At 37.4% G+C, this 21,643-nt stretch overlaps 1 protein-coding gene across 10 annotated transcripts in view; it reads left to right on the top strand.

The window, feature by feature from the left end:
- Positions 1-21,643, top strand: part of PLA2G4A (phospholipase A2 group IVA) — a 150,685-nt gene that overhangs the window by 51,618 nt on the left and 77,424 nt on the right. For all 10 annotated transcript variants that reach the window (XR_012033085.1, XM_072830847.1, XM_072830845.1 and 7 more), the window contains 2 exons: positions 11,609-11,757; positions 12,475-12,588. Coding sequence is in view for 9 of the 10 variants with exons in the window: in XM_072830847.1 (XP_072686948.1) it covers positions 11,609-11,757; positions 12,475-12,588 (263 nt within the window). In the remaining variant the exon portion in view is untranslated. The remainder of the gene's footprint in view (positions 1-11,608; positions 11,758-12,474; positions 12,589-21,643) is intronic.

The following is a 21,643-nucleotide window of genomic DNA, read 5'->3' as shown; positions in this document are numbered from 1 at the left end:
TTTGTAATTTCAAATGAAGGAAAGGTAGTCTATGATTATTTTGAGTTAGACAATGTTGGTCTTGTTGGAAGGGCTTTGCTCTTCTTTTTCCAATGTATCCAGAATCACCACCAAAGTTCTGTTTATAAAACTACATTGAATTCTTCACTAACATTTCCAGCTTCTGCATTTCCAGCAATTTGCAGGGACTGCCCTTCAGCATCTACAGCTGTAACAACTCCCACTTTGAGCCTGTGCTAGAGGAAGCAGGGGCTACTAGCTATAAATAAGTCCTCTGACACTCTACCTTATTCCTTGGAGTTGTTAAGGGAAGCATGCTGGGATTCACAGGTTTAATATTATTTTTGCATTCGGAACTTGAAAATAAAGGTTAAATGCAAATGTACTTGGAAGAAATGACTGGCAGTGACTTATATTAAAATACAAATGAATGGGGGACACCTGGGTGGCTCAGTGGTTGAGCATCTGCCTTCATTCGGCTCAAGGCATGATCCCAGGGTTCTGGGATCGAGTCCCGTGGCAGGGTCCCTGTGGGGAGCCTGCTTCTACCTCTGCCTATATCTCTGCCCACCCTTGTCTCTCATGAATAAGTAAATAAAATCTTAAAAAATATATATATAAAATATATATGTGGGGCAGAGCTCCAGGAAGGTTGAGACATGTTAGCCAAGAGTAAAGAGAAGTTAGAAATGGAAGACAGTTGCGCCTTTTCTGCAGTATTGCTTGGGGCTAGTCCATCATCCAGTACTCCAATATTTATATGTTCCTATAATGTTTCAGACTTTATGCTGGACTTTTAGACATAGTAGTGAATAGGAAGGCTGTGATTCTTGCCATGATGGAGCTTGCAGTTTAATAGAGGCAAAAATAGGTAAGAGTTATTAGTGTTGGTATATTTGAAAGAGCAAGGAGCTTGGCTTCAGAAAGTCTAGGTTAAAATCTAGTTTCTGAATGACCTCGCTCAACTTACTAAATACCTTGGAGCCTCAGTTTCCTCATTTCAGGATGGAAATAATGCCTAAGTCAGCAAGTTGAAACTTTATGTGGAATTATTTTTATTTTATGCAGATGTGTATAGATGCAGCCTCTAGGAACATGATTTATAGTGGCCAATTTTACCTGAAAAGAAAACAGAACAATTGACTTAGGGATGTGTGAGATGGATAAGGGAAAAACAGAGAGAACATCTCATTCCACTCATCCTTTATGTGTACAGTATTTGGACCCTTGAATATTCTTGAGACAAAGACAACAACATAATAATGTTTAGTTATTAGCTAAAATGCCCAAAGAGAGCATAAGACTATGCACAAATAAAAGAGAAGCTATGTTTTCTTACTCAGAACAGATGCTTTTGCCATCAATGTGACTGTGTGGAATGTGCAAAGGAAATGTGTGGATTCCAGAGATGCCTCATGGCCTAAATGTTGACTCATAAGGGTGATGCTGCAGTGCATGGTGGAGGAGAATCATTGACTGGAAGGAGAACCTGCAGTCCAGTGTGTGTGTGGGGGGCCCTACAGGCCTTTCTCACCACACTTAGGCCTGCCCCTGCAGTCTTAGTTAGTGAAGGACAAAAGTGTGGTTTACAAAGATAATTGTGGCATTATAGTGGAGGTGTTACGAAGAGTGGTTTGGACGTGGGGAAAATAAACAACTATGGGATTATGTGAATAGTCCAGGTGAAGGTATTGGGGCAGTGATATTTTGAGTGGGCTTGAGGAACACGAAGTGGTAGCCACATTAGGGATGGAATAGCTGGAACTCTGGGAGAGATTAGATACAGGAGCTGTGAGGAAAAAAGAATGACTCTTGTGTTTCCAGTGCTAATGGCTGTAAATGATGGCTCCTGGTAAAATAGGAAAGTCAGAAAAAATACCAAGTTTTTATTATTAGGTTTTTGGTTTATTTTGGTTTGTTTTTCTTTTGCCTTGCAGGTAAGGAAAGAAAGATGGAAAGAAAATAAATTTGCGTTGTACATGTGGGGTTTGAGGTATTTTCAAGGCATTTAAGAACAGTTTCAAAATCTCAGAGTGGAGAGAGCTCAGAAATGTAGATTATGGAGAAGATCCTATTTATATGTAAGGTAGAGTCAAGAGAGGATGAAAGGACTTCCAGAATGGATTCAGAATGTTTTTTTAAAAAATGGAAGCCTTTAAAAATATGTTACTCAGCAATATGTGATGAAGATACTCACATTTGTCATGTTTATACCACTTCCTCCTTGCAGCCTTGAGGAAGTGAATGAATGCATCATGACCACCATTTAAGCCTTGAAGACAATCAACATAAAGGATCTGAGATTAATCAAACTGCAGGATTCATGTGTGTTCTCATGATCTGAGGGGTTCTTACTGAGTGTGTTTTTTTAAGACTGTATCTATAAGATAATTCCTTTACAAATTGGTTGTGACTATGTGAGCATTAATTTTTTTGAAGGAGGTCACCTCATTTTGAAGGACTTTTTTGAAGGATTTGTAAGAGTTGTGAAATGAAAGCCCACAATTTAGTGGTGAGCTGAGGGGGAAAATGTTGGAGACAGATATACTGAGGGAATATTTACAGAACTAGGTAGGAAATCACAAATAATGATATCTTTTATTTGCACAAAAAGCATTGCATTAAGAAAAGTTCATTGAGTTCTATACTGAAGCTATAATAGGGGCAGATAGTTGCCAGGACCTGGGGGATGGGAGGCAGGAATAGAGAGATGTCCATCAAAGGATACAAACTTCTAGTTATTTTTTTTTTATTTTTTTATTTTTTTTATTTTTTTATTTTTTTTACAAATTTCTGGTTATAAGATGAATAAGTTCCGGGGATCTTATAACAACATGGTGATTATAGTTAACAATTCTGTATTATATATTTGGAAGTTACTAAGAAAGTATATCTTTAATGTTTTCATCACAAAAAGAAATGGCATTTATGTGAGATGATTGAGGTGTTAACTAACCCTACTGTGATAGTCATTTGGTAATATGTGCATCAAATCATCATGTTGTCTACCTTAAACTTACACAGTGTTATATGTCAATAACATCTTGATACAGCCAAGAAAAAAGCTACAATAAGGAGAGTAACTGATTACGTAATAGAACAAGGTGGAGCACGATAGGTCGGAATTTTATAAGATATGGGATTGGAAGCAGTAAGTATAGACTACATTTTTTTTAAAGATGTAAATGTATTTATTTATTTGAGAGAGAGCACAGTGGGAGGGGCAGGAAGAGGGAGAGAGAGAAGCTCAAGTGGGCTCCATGTTGATCACAGAGCCTGACACAGAGCTCCATCTCAGGACATGACCTGAGCCAAGACCAAGAGTTAGACTCTTAACTCACTGTGCCACTCAGGTGCCCCCATGTAGACTACATTTATTTTTCTAAACTCTTTGCTAAGGATAGGAAAGATCTTGAGGAATTGGCAAAATTAATGAAGTTGTTTTTTAATTGATCAATATTTGTTTATAGGTTGGGAAGATGTGGCCAGGGCAAAGCAAATATTTAGAGATTAAATTTTGGGCTAGGGTAAGTGACTTGAGAACTGCAGGAAATTTTTTGATAGTCATATGAAGAGTGGAAATAAAAGGAATAGGGATTAGCATATATTTGGTCAAGTTAATGACTCAATGGTCATTGGACTATGCTGAAGTAACTTACAGAAGAGAATTCATTTCCCCTAAATGCAACTTAGAAAACACAGAGTCAATTAATTTAAAAAAATATCTGAAGGATTGAAAAGCCACTGAGTCAACTAGGATTTGAAGGACCAATATCCCAGAGAAGAGAAGTCATTGAAGTAAGCCCAGGATTCTGTAAGCCATTTCCTCTATCAATCCACTGCTGGATCTAGGTGGTTTGGGGGTGACAGGGAGATAGGGATATAGGAAGTAGCCAAGCAGTGAAGAGGCAGAGAATCCAACAGAGCTTTGGCAATCCTGAAGGACTCGGGGATGAAAAAACTGCATTTCACAACAAAGCCAGTTAGAATTTGAGGGTCAAGATCTCTGATAGAAGGGAAGCACAGAGAAGCTGAAAAGACAGTGCCTTCACCATAAGCACTAACTAAAGTCAATCTGTGCAGGGCAACAGGCTGAGAAACAGAGATATTGGCAGCCTCACAGTGCTAATAGGGGAAAAAAATGAAGATCAGGACTTCCAGACATAAGCCTACTAAGCAGTGGGAATGAACAAGAGGTAGGCTGAACCTTACCAAGATTTGAATCCATTCCATTTTTTATTAAATTGAGGAGATCCATCCTATTCTCACTGCCTACCAGAAGATAAAATGGGTCCTCTGTGGAGATAGGTCTATCTCCCATGCAAATTTTCATTAAAAATCTGGCATTCAGCTAAGAATTGCCGGACATATCAAAAAACAAGCTTAAGAAAAATAAGTAGATCTACATATAATATTTAAAATAAGTAAGATTAACATGTTCAAGAAAATAGATGGCAAGATGGAGAATTTTTACCAGAGAACCAGATATATAAGAAAGAATCAAATGGAAATATTAAAACTAAAACCACAGTAAGTAAAATTAAAGACTCTGGGGATCCCTGGGTGGCTCAGCGGTTTAGTGCCTGCCTTTGGCCCAAGGTATGATCTGGGAGTTCTAGGATCGAGTCCTGTGTCGGGCTCCCTGCAGGGAGCCTGCTTCTCTCTCTGCCTCTCTCTCTCTCTATGTCTATCATGAATATATAAATAAAATCTTTAAAAAAATAAAAAAAATTAAAGACTCTGTAGACAGGTAGAATGTAGTTTGGATACAGCTGAAGAGAGGAAATTAATTAACTGAGTAGGTTAGTGGAAAATATCCAGACTGAAACATGTAGAACAAAAAGGGAAATAAACTATAGAACAAAAGCAGAAGGAACATCCAGGGCATGATAAAAAGCACTGGGAAGGAGAAAGTACGTGTGTGTGTGTGTGTGTGTGTGTGTGTGTGTGTGAGAGAGATGAACCAAGGATAAATACAAAGAATACCAATCTTAGGTGTATTGCAGTAAAATTTCTGGAAACTAAAGAGAAAGAAAAAAAAATTCTAAAGGCATCCAGAGAGGAAAAAAAGACATTCAAAAAAGCAAAAGAATGAGAATGGATTCCTCAACAGAGTATATAGAAACCACAAACTAACAGAATGACATCTTTGAAGTGTTGAAATAAAATGCTTGCCAAAATAATCATGAAGAAGCTGAAGAAAGATGATTTATACTACCTGACATCAAGATCTCTTATAAAACTCTGGTAATTAAGACTGTGGCATTAGTGTAAGTTTCAATGAATAGACTAATGGACTGGTAGACCAATAAAAGTCCAGAAACAGACTTGCATTCATAAGACCACTTCATTAGTGCAAAAGTTATATTGCAATGCAAGGATTAAAGGTGGTATTTCCAGTAAATGCTGCCGAGTCCATTGGTTGTACATATGAAAAAAATAATAACGCCCTCCTTACACAATACACAGAAATTTATTCTAATTGGATTTTAAATCTAAAAAGTAAAACAACTGAGATTTTTTGAAGAAATCCGTGCAAACACTGGTAAGACAAAAAGCACGAACTATAACAAAACAGATGAACATGCTTGACTCTTAGGCATTTATTTTGATCAAAAGACATCATTAAAGAAAAGAAAAGATAAACCCTAAATCAGGAAAATATATTTGCAATGTATGTCTGTCAAAGGACTCATATCTAGAATATGTAAGGTAATCTATAAATCAATACAAAAAGGCAACCCAATAGAAAAAAAATTGACAAACGATTTGAGTATGCCCTTCATTCGAAAGAATATCCAGCTGACCAATAAAAACATATGAATAAGTATCAACCTCATAGTCATCAAAGATGTGTGAAATAAATCCATATTGAGATATCCTTATACAGCCACAAGATGTTTAAAATTACAAGACTGACAATATTAAGTACTGGAAGGATGTGCTGCCGTGTGACTCTTAACATTAGGGTATACATACTGTGGCATAACAATTTCATACCTAAGTAATTCCATTCTTAGGAATCTTGCAAAAGAAACATACATATGTATGTAAACATGTATTCAACAAAAGCCATGTCCAAGGGTATCCATGGCAGTACCATTGGTAATATCCCAAATTGGAAACAATCCAAATGTCCATCAACAGTGAAATGGATAAACATATTATGGAATATGCATTCGATGGAGCAGTTTACATCAATAATAATATTGTACACATGTCAGTGTGAATGAATCTCACAAACTTAATGGTGAACATAAGAAGCCAGACCCAGTAGTACATATTGTATCTATTTACATAAAGATAAAAAGTGGATAAAAATATTCTCTGGTGATAGAAGGAAGAGTAGTGGTCACTTTTCTGGAGGGAATTGAGTGAGGTTTCTGGAGTCCTGCTAATGTTCTATATCTTGATCTGAAAACTCAACAGACTACAGTTGTAATCTTCTAACTCTTTGGCCTGTATAGTATCCTTCAACAAAAAACTATACATTAAAAAAAGAACCAACTGCTATTAAAATTTTTACATTTATCATTAGGCTAACAATCTCTTTCCTGGCCAGCCACTCGGCCAGTATAGTATGGAGAAAGTGAATCACTTTCAATCACTTGTCAATCACTCTAAGTTTTTAAACCTTTAAGTCAAAAAACTTTAAGTTCTCCACATAATTAGCATTATCACAAAATCATAAATATTTCAAAGGAGGGACATTTGAGGACATTATTTAGAGGCATTTACTTAAATTATTTTTTAATTTTTGGTCTTACTGCAGTATTCCTATTTTGGTGGCAATAGAAGCAGAATGCTTCAATATCAGCCTGTAGCCTTATATAGATTGCCAACTGACCTACCTCATGTACTTTATTCTTGGATTTGTTTTCATGTGGTCACTTGGAAATGTCTTTAAAGACTGGAAAGAAACGGAAGTGAATTACTGGATTGTGCTTAATATAGTCTATGGGCAGAATAAGTCCATGACCAAAGGCCAGTAAGCCTGTTGACTTTTCAATGCCAAACGTTTCTACTTTTCTGTGGGTGTTATTTGTATCATTGTTTGTCAATTCTAAGAATATATGCTTTAAACCATGTTTTTCAAACTTGTGGACCTAAGAATCACCTGGTCAAGTGTTAAAAAGGCAGATTTCTAAGCCTAGGCTCTGACTGAAGATGCAAGGTGTTTGCATTTTTGACACTCCAGATGATTCTATGAAGATACTGTAAAGGACTGCATTTTGAGAAACCTACTTTAAATTTACCATCAGCAGTAATAGCTATTTGGAAAGTGATATTTTAGCTGTGAATTTGGGAGGACTATTCCTTCTGGGATTTTTTTTTTTTTTTTTTTGCTGTTCATTGCAAGAATTATAATAGGTTATGGGTCATCTTTATTTAAAGCAGGGTTTATTTAAAGAGGGTTTAAGTTGCTGAGCACAGTGGATATGAGAAAGCAAATGGAGGACATCTAAATAGAACTTACAGAGTATAGAAGCTGCCATCAGCCTCTATCATGAATCACATAATATTTTGCTCAGACAAAGCTGAAATGACAGATGGACCTGTTATTAATTTAGACAGGCACTCCTTAAACTACTAAAGTTTATGAGAGGTTTTACAACCCGGGAATTCTGAAGCTATTTCGGGTGCATGTAGTTTCATGCCATCTTTATGGGAGCAAAAGAAATCTGTATCCCACACCCCCAACATTTTTGTTTGTCAAGATTTAGATAAAAGGATGAGATGGAAGAAAGTCTTTGCCCACACATTACATCTTGGCTTTACCACCTGTTTGGCTGGAACTAATCAAGGGAAGCTGAATCAGTGAGCCAACATCCAGTTACCCCCTAGGCATTAATTGACAAAACCATGAAATAAATATACAGGAGAAAAAACCCCAAACATTTCTTTTCCTGCATTTGCCTTTTTTCCCCCTTCACGCATATCTCTAAAGCACTGGGCTTAGTTTTGCTGTCAAAATGGACTGCTTTCTCTTTTCAAAGCTTCCAAGAAGCTTTCCCTTTCCAAAGCCAACGAAGATTATAGATTATGTAAAGAAAGTGAGCTATGTGATTATCGTAGTCTGATTTTAAACTTGTGTCCCCAAACTCCCTTTTCATCCTGCAGTGTCTACCACTGCTACAGATGTTTCTCGACTTGCAAAGATTAGCCGTGATGCTGATTGCAGTATCAGAGTTTGCAGCTGTCAGTGGTTTTCCACTGTCCAGCACCCTTTGACATCTTAACGTTGAGGTCTCTTGCTCATGAAGCAAGGGAAGAAGCTAAATCAACGACCACTCTTTTTTTTTTTTTTTTTTTTGTTAACGACCACTCTTGACAGGAGTTGTAGAATATTGATTGTATTTAAAAGAGAAAAGAAGAACCCAAAATGACAGCATTGAACTGGATTCTAATTTTCTTTAAAAAGTCCGTTGATGTTTTGATGTATAAGTGTAGTGTTGGTATCTTGTTGCATGCTCTTTTCTTTATCATTTTTGTCAGAGTTAGAATTTGCTAAAGTGTATAACCTAGATTGAGCATCCGGAATGGCTTAGAAGATGCTTATCTCCCTTCAGCTTGCTGCTTCTTTTCCTACATGGTTTCTCCCAAGGAACTTAGCTTTCTGCTTCCTCCTCCTTGTTTGGCCCAAGAAAACCTTTCCCTCCTTTCCTCAGATTCAGATGAAGACCAAGCCTTAAAGGCAACTTCTCCACCTACGATTTGACTTTATTTGTGTGTAATAATCTGAGTGACTGAGTTACTAGTCACTGGCGTGGTGTATCTGCTTGTCTCCTATTTACCCTGGCCTCTAAAATTAGGCCGTTAGCATTTGACTCACTTCCATAGTTCAAATCTGCAGTTTCGTGTTCGGCTGCCTGTTAAAGCCAAACTGCTTCTTGACAGGTAGTTCCTGGCATAGAGCAGGTGTTCAAATATTTGTTGAATGAATGAGTGATGTTTAACATTTGCATGTCTCCTCTTCCCAGGCACTTTTTGTTTTCTAGATTGTTTTTTTTTTTTTTTTTTTTTTTTGCTTGGTTTGGGGTTTTCTAGTGTTTGGGGGAAACAGAAAAAAAGCATTAGCCCCATGAGAAAGAACCTACCCTATGGGATGACAGGCTACATTTTTATACATTTAATGTGAAGTACAATGGAATCTCTTCCTTTAAATCACATGTTGACTTCTACTCAAAAGAGGAAAGATACTTTTCTTTATGATCTTCCATCACTCACTATTCTAAATATGAAGTTTTATTTCTGATTTGCAGTCTTGAGCTCTGGCGTCATGGCAGAAACACAGTTAAGGAAAGGGAACATTTGGTTGAGGAGGTGGGAAGAGTCACCATGTAGAATGCCCTTCTCTTCTTTGGCCCATTTCCCCTTACCTTCCTTCCTGTTCAGCCTTTTTGTTTTCTAGTTTGTCTTCCATGGTCCTGTTGAGAGAGATCAGCATTGAGTTGGAGATTGCAATATGTAAATATATCAAGTCAACACACTGGATGCCTTACACAATACTATATGCCAATTATATTTCCATAAAAATAAATAATAAGTAAAATTCCAATAGCTGCCTATTTCCTTTTCTCTAAAATAGGGTATCAAAAATGTGAACAGAAGATGACCTACATCAGTATCAGCTAGAATATTTGTTTAAAAATGCAGATTCCTTGGGCCGCTGCAGATCTACTGATCATGGGTCTTAGGCAAGGAGGGTCAAGGGTCTGCATTTTTAATCCAAACCCCAGGCATTTATGTTGTACCTCTTTTGAGACTCAGCTGCCTTTGACCAATGATGCATAAAGTACAAGTGAGAAAATTTAATAAAAGACAATTCCAAATGCTTATACTTCATTTGTAGATCTTTCCACTTTACAATAAAAAGGCACACTTAAAAAATATATATATATATTTTAATTTTTCTTTGAAAAACAATCATTTGAGAACTATTATTTTTGTTTTTCCTTTATTTTCAATTCTTATATCGTTTTAAAAAATATTTTATTTTATTTATTCATGAGAGACACAGAGAGAGACAGAGACATAGGCAGAGAGAGAAGCAGGCTCCCTCCGGGGAGCCTGATGCAGGACTCAATCCCAGGACCCTGGGATCATGACTGGAGCCAAAGGCAGCCACTCAACCATTGAGCCACCCAGGCGTCCCAATTTTTATATCTTTTGTATGGATCTCTGTACCACCTCTTTCTCTCTCTTTCTCTCTCCCCTGTCCCTCCCTCTTTACCTCTTCTCTCTCTCTCTCTCTCTCTCTCCCTCTCCCTTCCTCCCTCTATCCTTTCCTCCTCTGTTCCATAACTCTAAGTCCCAACTCCTCTTTCAATAGCAATGCTTACCTTATGATCTTGTTTTTAGCACTTAAAAGCATGATGTCATTAAAACAATGTGGCAGCCAGATCTTCCTCTGAGACTTACTAGCTGGATATTAGATTGCTTAACATCTCTCAGTTCCTGATACCTCAACACCAAAACAGAGCACCTACCTTAGAGTGCCTTTAGGAGATTTGAACGCGACTAAAGTGTATAAAGTGCTTGACAGAGATCCTAGCAGTCATTGCTCAACTGTTGGTTTTTGTGGTTATGAATTACAATGGTCACATGGGAGAGGATGTGTTAAAGAGAAAAACTGACTCTTTACATTAGGAGACCGGAGACCTTTAAATATTGTGATAGTTGTTAGGTTCTGAAGAGATAAAAAATGAGTAAGACTTGATCACTCCCCTCAAGTTGTTGAATTTTGTAGGAAAAGACAGATAAATGTGTAATTACATCTATAAAATGTAGTGTGTGGAATGTTGTAAGATGGTGAAGGGTTCAATGGAACCACTAAGGAGGGATGATGAGTGTTTCCACTGCTTAGTGTCAGTTGCCTTATTGTTATGTGTATATATATATACACAGTAGGAAGAAATTTAAATACTTCCTTTATTTGCAATTGATTATTTCTATTTAAAACGGCACCCACATCATGCCCTGACTCCAGCAGGCCTTTACGTACAAGAAAAAGCTGTTACATTCCTTAAGACGTCCACTTCCATCTGATTGAATACTTCTATAATAAATACAGAAACATATGTGGATTACTAATATAAATACTCACCCTTAAGAGCTGTTCAGTGCACAACCTGTACAGCTACCCAAGGCAACCCCATAACTACAATATTTATCTCACACTGAGTTTCATGATTTTGTTTGGCAAAGAAAGTAATTAGGATCATTTTTCTAACGTAGATAAGCACCGTGATCCTGAACCCATTATCTTGTCACCATCATAGTCCCGGGGTGAAGGTTATACTGTAGTTTGCTGGGTAAGATTGTTCTCATTGTTAAGCAGTTCCACTGAAGTGTTGACTGAACATGTCCTTTAGGTGGATAGAGGAATTCTGAGTAAATCACCTCATAAATGATTCCTTATGTTAGGACTGTTAGGATGGGCAAGAAGTATCAACCTATGATGTTCTTCCATTCTGGAGTATGTTGTCTCAGACATTTTAAATATGTTACTGCATATTCATTAAAAATAATCTGACAACACATATTAAAAAATAGGAATTATGAATCACATTTTTGCCTCCTTCTCACCTGTGTTTACTGTCTACAGTTGACACTCCAGATCCGTATGTGGAACTTTTTATCTCCTCAACTCCTGACAGCAGGAAGAGAACAAGACACTTCAATAATGACATAAACCCTGTGTGGAATGAGACGTTCGAATTTATTTTGGATCCTAATCAAGAAAATGTTTTGGAGGTTAGTGAATCATTTGTGGACTGTTAGATGGTCATCATTCATGTGGAAGTTGCTGCTTGAGCTTGTCCCTTTCATGCCTTCTTTCTCCTTGGTTAGGTGTAGTTGGAGTCCAGCTGGGCAGCCTGCTACACTGGGTGCTAGCTGGTGTACAACAAGTGATGTGAATATCCAGTGGGAAACACAAGAGTCTGATAGACTGGGAAGTATCTTTTATCTTCCTCATGTGTTTGAGAGAAAACATATTTTCTATTGTAAAGAGGAGGGTCCAAGGACAACAGAATAACAGTATCATCAATGGATTATGACTTTAAAACAAGTTAACTTTATTCACTTAAAGTTTCTAACTGAAAATAATTAACTTTAAAAGGAATTAAAATAGATCTTTCCCAAAATGGTTGCATGGATTTTCTACATTAATTTACTTCTCATACTCCAAAATAGCATTTCCTCTGAGGGAGTGGTTAAGGTTCCATTTTTGAAAACATGATAATGAATAAGTCAATCAGGAAAATGAAAAAGTTAATGATCATTTTAGTAGCAAATGTGTCAGAAAGAAAAGAGAAGAAAAAGTATCATAACCCTTTGAGTATTGAGGTCTCAAACTATTAAATATCATTCAAGAGCTTTCATTTTTTTAATGTGATAGAAATTTTAGATATAATTTCCAAAAATTCAAGAGAAATTGTTTTCTCATAGTCTACCTTTTAATCTCTACAGGTCACATTAATGGATGCTAATTATGTCATGGATGAAACTCTAGGGACAGCAACGTTTCCCATATCATCTATGAGAGTGGGAGACAAGAAAGAGGTTCCTTTTATTTTCAACCAGGTAAGCAACACAACAGGATTATTTCTCAACCTTATGTCAGATAAAAATCTATTCTGGAATTTATTTTATTTATTTGTTTATTTGAATGTTGGGCTTTTTTAAATAAGATTTTACTTTTTTTTTGAGAGAGAGAGCATGAGAAGGAGGAGAGTCAGAGGGAGAAGCAGACACCCCACTGAGCAGGGAGCTTGATGCAAAGCTGGATCCCAAGACCCTGGGATCATGAACTGAGTTGAAGCCATATGCTTAACTGGACTGGGCCACCCAAGTGCCCTTAAGTGTTTGTTTTTTAAAGAGAAAATTTTGTTTGCCCTTTTACTTCTTGCCCGTCTTTTTTTTTTTTTTTTTTAAGATTTTATTTATTCATGAGAGACACACAGAGAGAGAGAGAGAGAGAGGGAGAGGCAGAGACACAGGCAGAGGGAGAAGCCGGCTCCATGCAGGGAGCCTCACGTGGGACTGGATCCCGGGTCTCCAGGGTCACGCCCTGTGCTGAAGTCAGCGCTAAACTGCTGAGCCACCTGGGCTGCCCTTGTCCAAATCTTTTTATTGTTCTGATATTTATAAACTTTTAGGTTGAGGTAATACACTAAATAATACAGAGACATTAATCTCTGTGGTTGTTTCAAGTGAGGCAATGGCTTTAACTTACCCCTCTCCCCCCGCAACCTCCACTCAAGCAGGTCTAGCAAAACTTTTGGGAGGATAAAGGAATATGTAAAATTTGAGAGAAATGGCAGAGAGAGAGAGAGAGAGAGAGAGAATGAGTGAGTGAACTCAAAAAGAAAACTGTTGGAGGGTGCTCAGGCAGTTAAGCATCTGATTCTTGATTTCAGGGCTCAGGTCATGATCTCAGGGTCATGGGATCAATACCTGCATCAGGCTCCTCTCTCAGTGGGGAATCTGCTTTGGATTTGCCCTCTCCTTTTGGCCCTCCTCCTGCTCACATGCTTGTGTTCTCTCTCTCTCTTTCTCTCAAATAAATACTTCTTTAAAGAAAAAGAAAACTGTTGGAACATCCAAAGTGTTCCAGAGTTACATGTTTAGTAATAAATTAAGCCTCTGTGGAGGGATATTTCTACCTCAGATAATCCTCAAATAATTAGGGCTGCATCAGTGAAAGGTGAGCAGGAATCGTTGTGTTTGTTTTCTTTACACTTCTAGGTTTGCTATATGTATGAAATTTCAAGAATTTAGAAACAACAAAGCCCTAGAAAAATTATTCATGCAGCACAAACAATGAAGTTTAAATTTTATAAGAAACTACTTTAGTAGTTTACAATAAGAAATGTAGGTAACTGATGGATCAGTATCCAGAAGGCTGGTTAATGTATTAATTTCTTGTTGGGAGAGGCTCTCTATTTTTGCTCATCCTTGGAATGACTTCAGATTGCTGTCTTCACCCAAACTGCCTATTCCTTAACTCTCACCTCCTTTCCTAACTGTTATTATCTCAGGTGACCTCCTTTTTCTCTGAAGCCCTAAGGTAATGTCTGTGCTATTCATTGGGCATGAGTCATTTAAATCGTTCGATTTCTTATCTCCCTCCTTTTGCCCATAAATTAAAATCCTATAGGTCAGGAATACTGGTTATGTATACCTAATTACAGAGTTAATTCATAGCTTATATTTATTAAATGGATATATATACCTATTCAGGAACCAACTTAACCCCAAAAGGCTACCTGACCAGTTCATACAAGCAGAGCAGCCCGGGTGCCTTGAGGACACTCTAGTCACACACTCTCTGCTGACTCCTTCGGCTGCTCCAGGAAGCCTGTCTTCTACATGTCTTACTCCGGTGCCAAGAGATACACTCCCATAGTCCTCTTAACTTTTTTAAAAGTTATTTCATTCATCCCTCTTGCATATGTTTATTGAAGTCCACCATGTACCCACCACTGTGTTTTGTGTAAGGAATATAAAGAATAAGACACAGGAAGCTCTTCCCTCGGTTACCTATATGTGGAGTAGAGGTGAGGTAGGGACTGGAAGAGGAAGTGGGCATAGGAGATATAAACATGTGAGAAATGAAACCACCACATGGTGAGATAAGCAGCAATCAGGAATGTGTGGTAGGAAGACAGAATAAAGACAGACTGTGTTGTAAGAGGAAGCCAGGGACCGCTGTATATGGGTAATGTCAGTTCCATCCCTCGCTATCTATTTCATCCTGATGAATAGCTCTTCTGTGCCTTGATTTACTCATCTGTAAAATGGAGATAATATCTCATAGGAGAGTTTATGATAACTCATTTATAATTGAGTTAATTTTATTATATATAATATATCCATGTAAAAATATATAGTATAATGTATATTACCTCTACATACATTATAAATATATTAGGTGTAATTATTTAATTATACTTTAATGTAGTTTATTACAGAAGATATAGATTCTATGTTAATTTATATATTAAGTATAAAACTTATTACATATGAAATATATAATGATGCTTGGTTGTAGAAATACATACAATACTGTATGCACAGTTGGGCTCTGTGCAGAGTCTATGAAGGTTTCTCTCTTTCTCTCCCTTTGCCCCTCCCCACTCTCTCTCTCTCAAATAAATTAATTAATTAAAAAATATTGTATGCACATGGATGTATACATGCATAATTATACTTTTATATATGCTTTTTTAAAAAAGATTTTATTTATTTATTTGAGAGAGAGTGAGAAAGAGAAAGAGAGCACAAGTGAGGGGGAGGGTCGGGGGAGAGGAAGAAGCAGACTCTCTGCTAAGCAGGGAGCCCGATGCAGGGCTCGATCGCAGGACCCTGGGATCATGCCCTGAGCCGAAGGCACTTAACGAACTGAGCCACTCAGACACCCCTAGATAGACTCTTATGTCTTATTACATAAGATACAATGTATTGCTTCGTTTAAGTATTTATTAAGTATGTAATTTATTACATATTAAATATATAACTATGCTTTGTTATAGAAATATATATCACTCCTATATGCACATGGATGTATACATCCATACATATAGTGCTTAGAACATCTTAAGCACTATATAAATGCAAAGGCATGGAGTCTTGAAAGAAGAAAGCAAGTTGGGGCCTGGCAAGTTACTAGGCTTTGTTGGTACAAGTTGATGAGCGGAGGGTGGGGGTAAAGTTGAGAGATGGTCGAAGGCTAACATTCTGCAGCCTTCCGAAGGCATGCTGCTAGGATTGGTTCTCCATCAATGGTTGTTGAGAGCTTTGTAAGCATGGATTGGCCTTTCCAAAATATGTTTTTCTCCCTCTTCAGTCTGATGATAAAGAAGATATTGTAGGGAAGCATGCATTTCCTCTCTTCCTGTCATTTCCTATGGTTAGCTGTGTAACCTCCGGGCTCTAAAAAAGATGTTCTACATTCCTGAATTTAAAGTAGCTTACATAATTAGTTTCTTTAGTGTGCCTGAGAAAACAGTTGGCCAAACAGCATTTTTTTCTTCCCTCTGTTCTTAAGAGTCCTGTCTGAAGGACAATTGTTTGTTTTGGTGACCTGTGATGGTAGAGGGGAAGAAGGTGCATACAGCTGGGTGGAGAGCCCCTGGCATTCCCCAGATCACGTGGCGGGCCCTCCAGGCTTGCCTCACCCCTGAACCCCATCTTTCAGAGGAGTATGGGCTTCTTTCCACAGTGTTCACAGAGATGAGAGAGAACAGACTGTGAGGGAATAATGTGAGAAAAGAAGTTTTTAAACTATTCTTGAAGATGATTATAGCAGTCTGAAACAGTAAAAAAAAAAAAAAAAAAAGCACTTGGATTTGGCAAAGAGAGAACACGTTTCCAGCCAAGACATTATTAGCAAAAAATTCTTCAAAATTTTGTCATCCAAAAGTCAATACTGAGTCAACATAGAGTGATTTCTGTGGCCAGCAGCCAGATAGAGAAACAACAGGAGTCTCCAACTGAAGATTGCCAGATTCCCACGGGGCTTGCTCTACCCACTCAGAGAATTGGGAATTGGGAGATCCATTCTCTCATTTTGTCTGGGTCACTAATCTCCCTCTTGAATGTTTGATTTATCACTCTTTCTGTCTTATTTTATCTCTAAAATAAAAGTTTTGATGAACTTATTTCTAAGATCCTTTCTAATTTATAAAATTCCATGATTTAGAAAAAATATATTTTTTCATATGACCATTTTCATTCAAAATATTTTAATTCTTTCCATTTTACAGATATGGAAACAAAAATAATAATAATGCAATAATAAAAATATTTCATTTTGTGCCCACCCAGGGACTCCAAAAAAAAATTCTTTATTTTGTGATTTTAAAATACTGACCTAGGGGATCCCTAAGTGGCTCAGCGGTTTAGCGCCTGCCTTTGGCCCAGGGCGTGATCCTGGAGTCCCGGACTGAGTCCCACATCAGGCTCCTGCATGGAGCCTGCTTCTCGCTCTGCCTGTGTCTCTGCCTCTCTCTCTCTGTGTCTCTCATGAATTAATAAATAAAATCTTTAAATAAATAAATAAATAAATAAATAAATAAATAAATAAATAAAACAAAATGCAGGGGCACCTGGGTAGCTCAGTCAGTTGGGTATCGGACTCTTGGTTTCTGCAAGGGTAGTGATGTCGAGGTCATCCAGCCCTTCCTTGGGCTCCACACACAGCAGGAAGTCTGCTTAAGATTAGCTCTCTTCCTCTCCCTCTGCCCTTCTCCCCACTCATGTGCTCTTTCTCTAAGTAGGTAAATAAATAAATAAAATCTTTAAAAAAAAAACAAAAACAAATTGCAGACAACACTATGCTTCATACCTAAACCCTTTAACATATCGTTCACTAGAGTTTAGTACTTATATAGTATAATTTTAAGTGCCAAATAAATAGTGTAGATAATATATACAATGAGAGTTATAAGAAGGAATTATTCATTCATTCATTTCACAAATAACTATTGAACACCTACTGCGTGACAGACAGCCTTCAGGAACTACCTGTTTAGCAGTGAACAAAACAATAAGAATCCTTATCCTCATGGAACTTATATTTTATTTAGTAAGAGACAAAAAGCAAGATAAATAAGTAAAGCTTACTTATGTTAGATAGTGATAGCAATAAGTGCCAAATAAACCAGGGAAGGAGGAAAGAGGTGTTTGTATATGTATGTAAAGGGGTTGCAAATGCAATTCCAAAAATGTGGCTGGGAGCATCTCCAATGATGGGGGAGGGGCAGAAGTCTCTCTGAGTAGGAAAGTCTTGAAATGGAAGTTTGCCTGGCATGTTGAGTGACAGCATATGGCTGGAACACACAGAGAAAGAGTAGTAGGGATTGTGGTAGGAGATGAGGACAGGACGGTGAAGGGGGATGGGGTTTCAGGGAGTTAGAGTGGCTATCAATGGTTTAGGCTTGTCCTTAAAGGAAGGATGTGGTTGGATCACTAATGGGGTGGAAGGCCATTCTGGTGAAGAGAATAGCCTGAGCCTTTGCTCATAGTCATGGGACTTGGAAGGGCAAGTGTGTTCAGGAAACGGGCCTAGAGCAGTGTGATGGGAGCGGAGCACGGGCATAAAGGAAGGGATCAAACTACAGCAGAGCTCAAATTTCAGATGTTAGAATTTAGATGTTTTCTTACCGATAGTAGTGAATCATGGAAGATTTTTGCCTGGGTAACAGGGAATTTGGAGCAAACAGGATCTGGCTTCTTCCTCAGGTGTATTTATTAGTAAGCAACAAGTTAGTAGGTAAAGAAACAGTGTTTCCTAGTGAAAACCAAAAGGTTGATGCAGCTTTAGCAGACCACTTCTGTGGCAAGGGACAAGGATGAGGAGCTCAGGGTGACTTGAGCTAAGTCAGTGTGGCAGCAGCTTTCCTGTGTCTGCTGTGTGAGAGCTGAGTGGAATGATTGCTGGTGGCAGCGAGGACCAGCTGTAGCTGCAGAGCGGGAATTTACAGTAGACCCGGCTCTTCCTGAGACTGCGATTGATCATTCAGTTTTTGAACTTTTTTTGGTTTGTTTATCATTATTTGTTGTTTTTAGGAGAAAGCCATTCTTAGGGCTGGGTCCACATTTTGTTTTGTTTTCTAGCTGACATTTAAGGTTAGGTTGTGTTTATTGCAGTCACAAAGTGAGAGAGCTTCAGAGTTGTCATTTGAAAGAAATAGGCAGGACCTGCTATTTTTGACTCCAGGCTCAGAGTCAGCCAGCCAACTGCCTGGGTTGGAATCATGATTCTGCTACTTATTCTCCATGTTAATGTTGAACAGATTATTTTTTTCTTTTCCTCTTTGCCGTGCATCCTCATCTGTGAAACAGGGTTGTATATAGTACCTACCTCTTAATGTTGTGGTTTGGTTAAATTAATCAATAAATGGAAAGTTTTAGAATAGTGCCTGGCCCAGTAAGCACTAAATAAATATTAGATATTCTCATTCTAATTGTAACTGGCCAGATTTAACTATTTGCCATGTGCTTCATGAAACGGACTTAACTATTAAAATTAGTTATTTGTTGGAACTTACCAGAATGAAGTTAGATGTAGAGCCTATAAATTTAGTGATCGTTTAGCACACTCCAAAAATATTTCAGTCATCCATTACTGAATATATCACGTGTGGCTGTAGCTTATAGAATAAGATGTGGAGAGATAACAGCTTTCGAATTTGGTGTGTTTTGGGTAAACAAAGTGACCCACTTCAGAGAATCTTAAAAATGCAGAGGTTTTAAAGTACGATAAGTAAGAGTACACTTCTTTATTCTTTAGATGAAATTAGTTTGCTTTGGCCAATACTTTGAGGGAGGTAGCCTCTAAAGTTTACATGGCACAGTGCTTTTATTTGCCCTCTTTATTTAGATGTTGGTGGTATTGGTTAAAAATAGCCTTGTCTCATGGCTTCTGTGACATCTGATTCTGGCTGATTGCTTTCTTTGGTTATTGCTTATTCATGACTGCAAATTTGAAAATTAATGAGGTTCTATAGAAGAGAGAATGGCAAAGCTTTAAAAAGATGGTAGTTTTGATGCTGAATTCAGAATGTGAAGTGTCAGGATGATTTTCTTTGGGAAACTGTATTGACCTATGAAGACTAAGGCTACAATTTAGTTAAGTGAATGAGACAAAACAGAGCTTGAAAGGGAAACAAGAGAACTGTATACTTTTATGAGAAGTCTGGGAGATGTTTGGCTAAGATGTGAATGCCAGCAGATGGATGCAGGTCAGAGTTCAGACATAGAGGTCAGGCATTCCTGGCTTTAAGAGAGAACACATTTTTATTTGGGGGTGCCAGCAATGAAAACCTAAGTGAGTCTTTTTTGACACTTTCCTAATTTATAACTTTTAAATTATAGGGCATTTTAGAATGCTATGTCTCCTTGGGTCCTCTACTAGACCTAACTCCCATCAAGGAATAGAATATGTTCACTTTAATTACTATTGCATACCTAGCCTGATACACCTGAGGTGCTTGAATCGTTTTTGGATAAATGGATAAATGAGTACACTTATGGGAAATACAAAAAACCTGAGAAGTGCTCAGACAGGAGTTATGAAGGTAAATTAAGAGGAGAAACTAGAGTCTGAGAACTTCCCATTTGTAGAAAAAGAAGTAGCATTTTGGTTTGATAATATTGCTCTAGGAAATCTGGTTTAGAATTTCCAATTTCTACATACGGAAAAGGGACCTTATATCAAGGAGAAAGAGATCATCCTCAAATGTAAGAAGGAAACCTGCATGATAGAGTGGAACATGACTATAGGGCAAATAATGTATTTTTTTAATCTTTCAAATCTTTTAAGACCATTTGGGATATTTAGGGGGCCACAATTCTTGGATGAATGGATTAGATGATTCCTGGTAGTAAATACAAATTTTTTTAATTAACAAATCATATATGTTGACTAGAATTACTGTGGTGATCATTTTGCAATGTATAAAAATGTTAAATCATTGTGTTATATACCTGAAATTAATATAATGTTAAATGTTACGTCTCAATTAAAAAAAAATAAACATCATATATATTTTAAAAAGTGACTTTAGCAGTATCTCATTGAATTTTAAACTTGCAAAATTTGCCTAGATATGATCTGGTTTGTCTTGGTGGAATTGTGATTTCCACTCTACACTTGAATTACCTCGTGTTTAAATCCATCTCCCTTCCTTCTTCACTGGATAGAGTTGCAGTGTATGGAAACATGATTTTTAGTAAAAGTGGCCCTTATTTTTAAATACAACTTTAATTTTATCATGTACAGGTCAGGTATATACAGATAAAGCAGAAAATATTCTGTAATTCACTCAAAAGATATAAATGATTATTGAACCTGCATGGTGATCAGTTTCTCTTTTTGTCCATCAAGGAGGGGAAAAGAGGACATTAAGTCAGGAGGGATCAGAATTCAAAATAATGTTTTATTGATGGTAAAGGTTGTAAATGCTGGAGTATACTGATCAGCAAAGGCATAACATACTTGAAGAGCTCTTTACTAATAGGACAGGTTCTCAAGTTTAAAATCATTTGTGTGCTTCTTTTTGTAATAATAATTTTAAATGACCTCCTCAATACCAGTCACTATGCTTGTTGCTTTATCTTTATCATTTCAAAATGACCTTGAAAAGTTTGCGAGAGAATTAGTGGATTAAATACTTTAAAAATTATTTTTAAATCTAAAGTGGCTTCTTTTATATAGTTTCTTTCTTCTAGGTCCTCACCTTCTCCCTCCCAGGTGTACAGCTTCCATTGTAAGCATCTCAAATTGCTTTCCACTGTGGAATTCAAAGATGAGATTGTTGTTTTTCGCAAGAATGTACAATGAGTACAGCCTGCTTCTTACATTTATAATTCCTAGAAGAGGTGGAGTTCTTCTCATTTGTCTGGCTTCTAGCTAAGCATTATGGGGGAGGGGGAGGGAGCCAGAGAGACTTGGTCACCTTTCCTTCAAACTGCTTTGATACTGCAAGCAATGTGGAAGACCATGATGCCGTGTGTGGGAAGGAATTTACAATACTTGTTTAATGCCTCACAGGAAGTACATGTTTTTGTGGCTATTGTATCTGAACTACGTGTTTCAGGTCAAAGGGTGTGGAGGGATTGTAAATGTCAATCT

The sequence above is a fragment of the Canis lupus genome, chromosome 6, assembly GCF_048164855.1.
Source record: "Canis lupus baileyi chromosome 6, mCanLup2.hap1, whole genome shotgun sequence".
NCBI lineage: Eukaryota > Metazoa > Chordata > Mammalia > Carnivora > Canidae > Canis > Canis lupus.
This window is presented reverse-complemented; position numbering and strand designations above follow the sequence as displayed.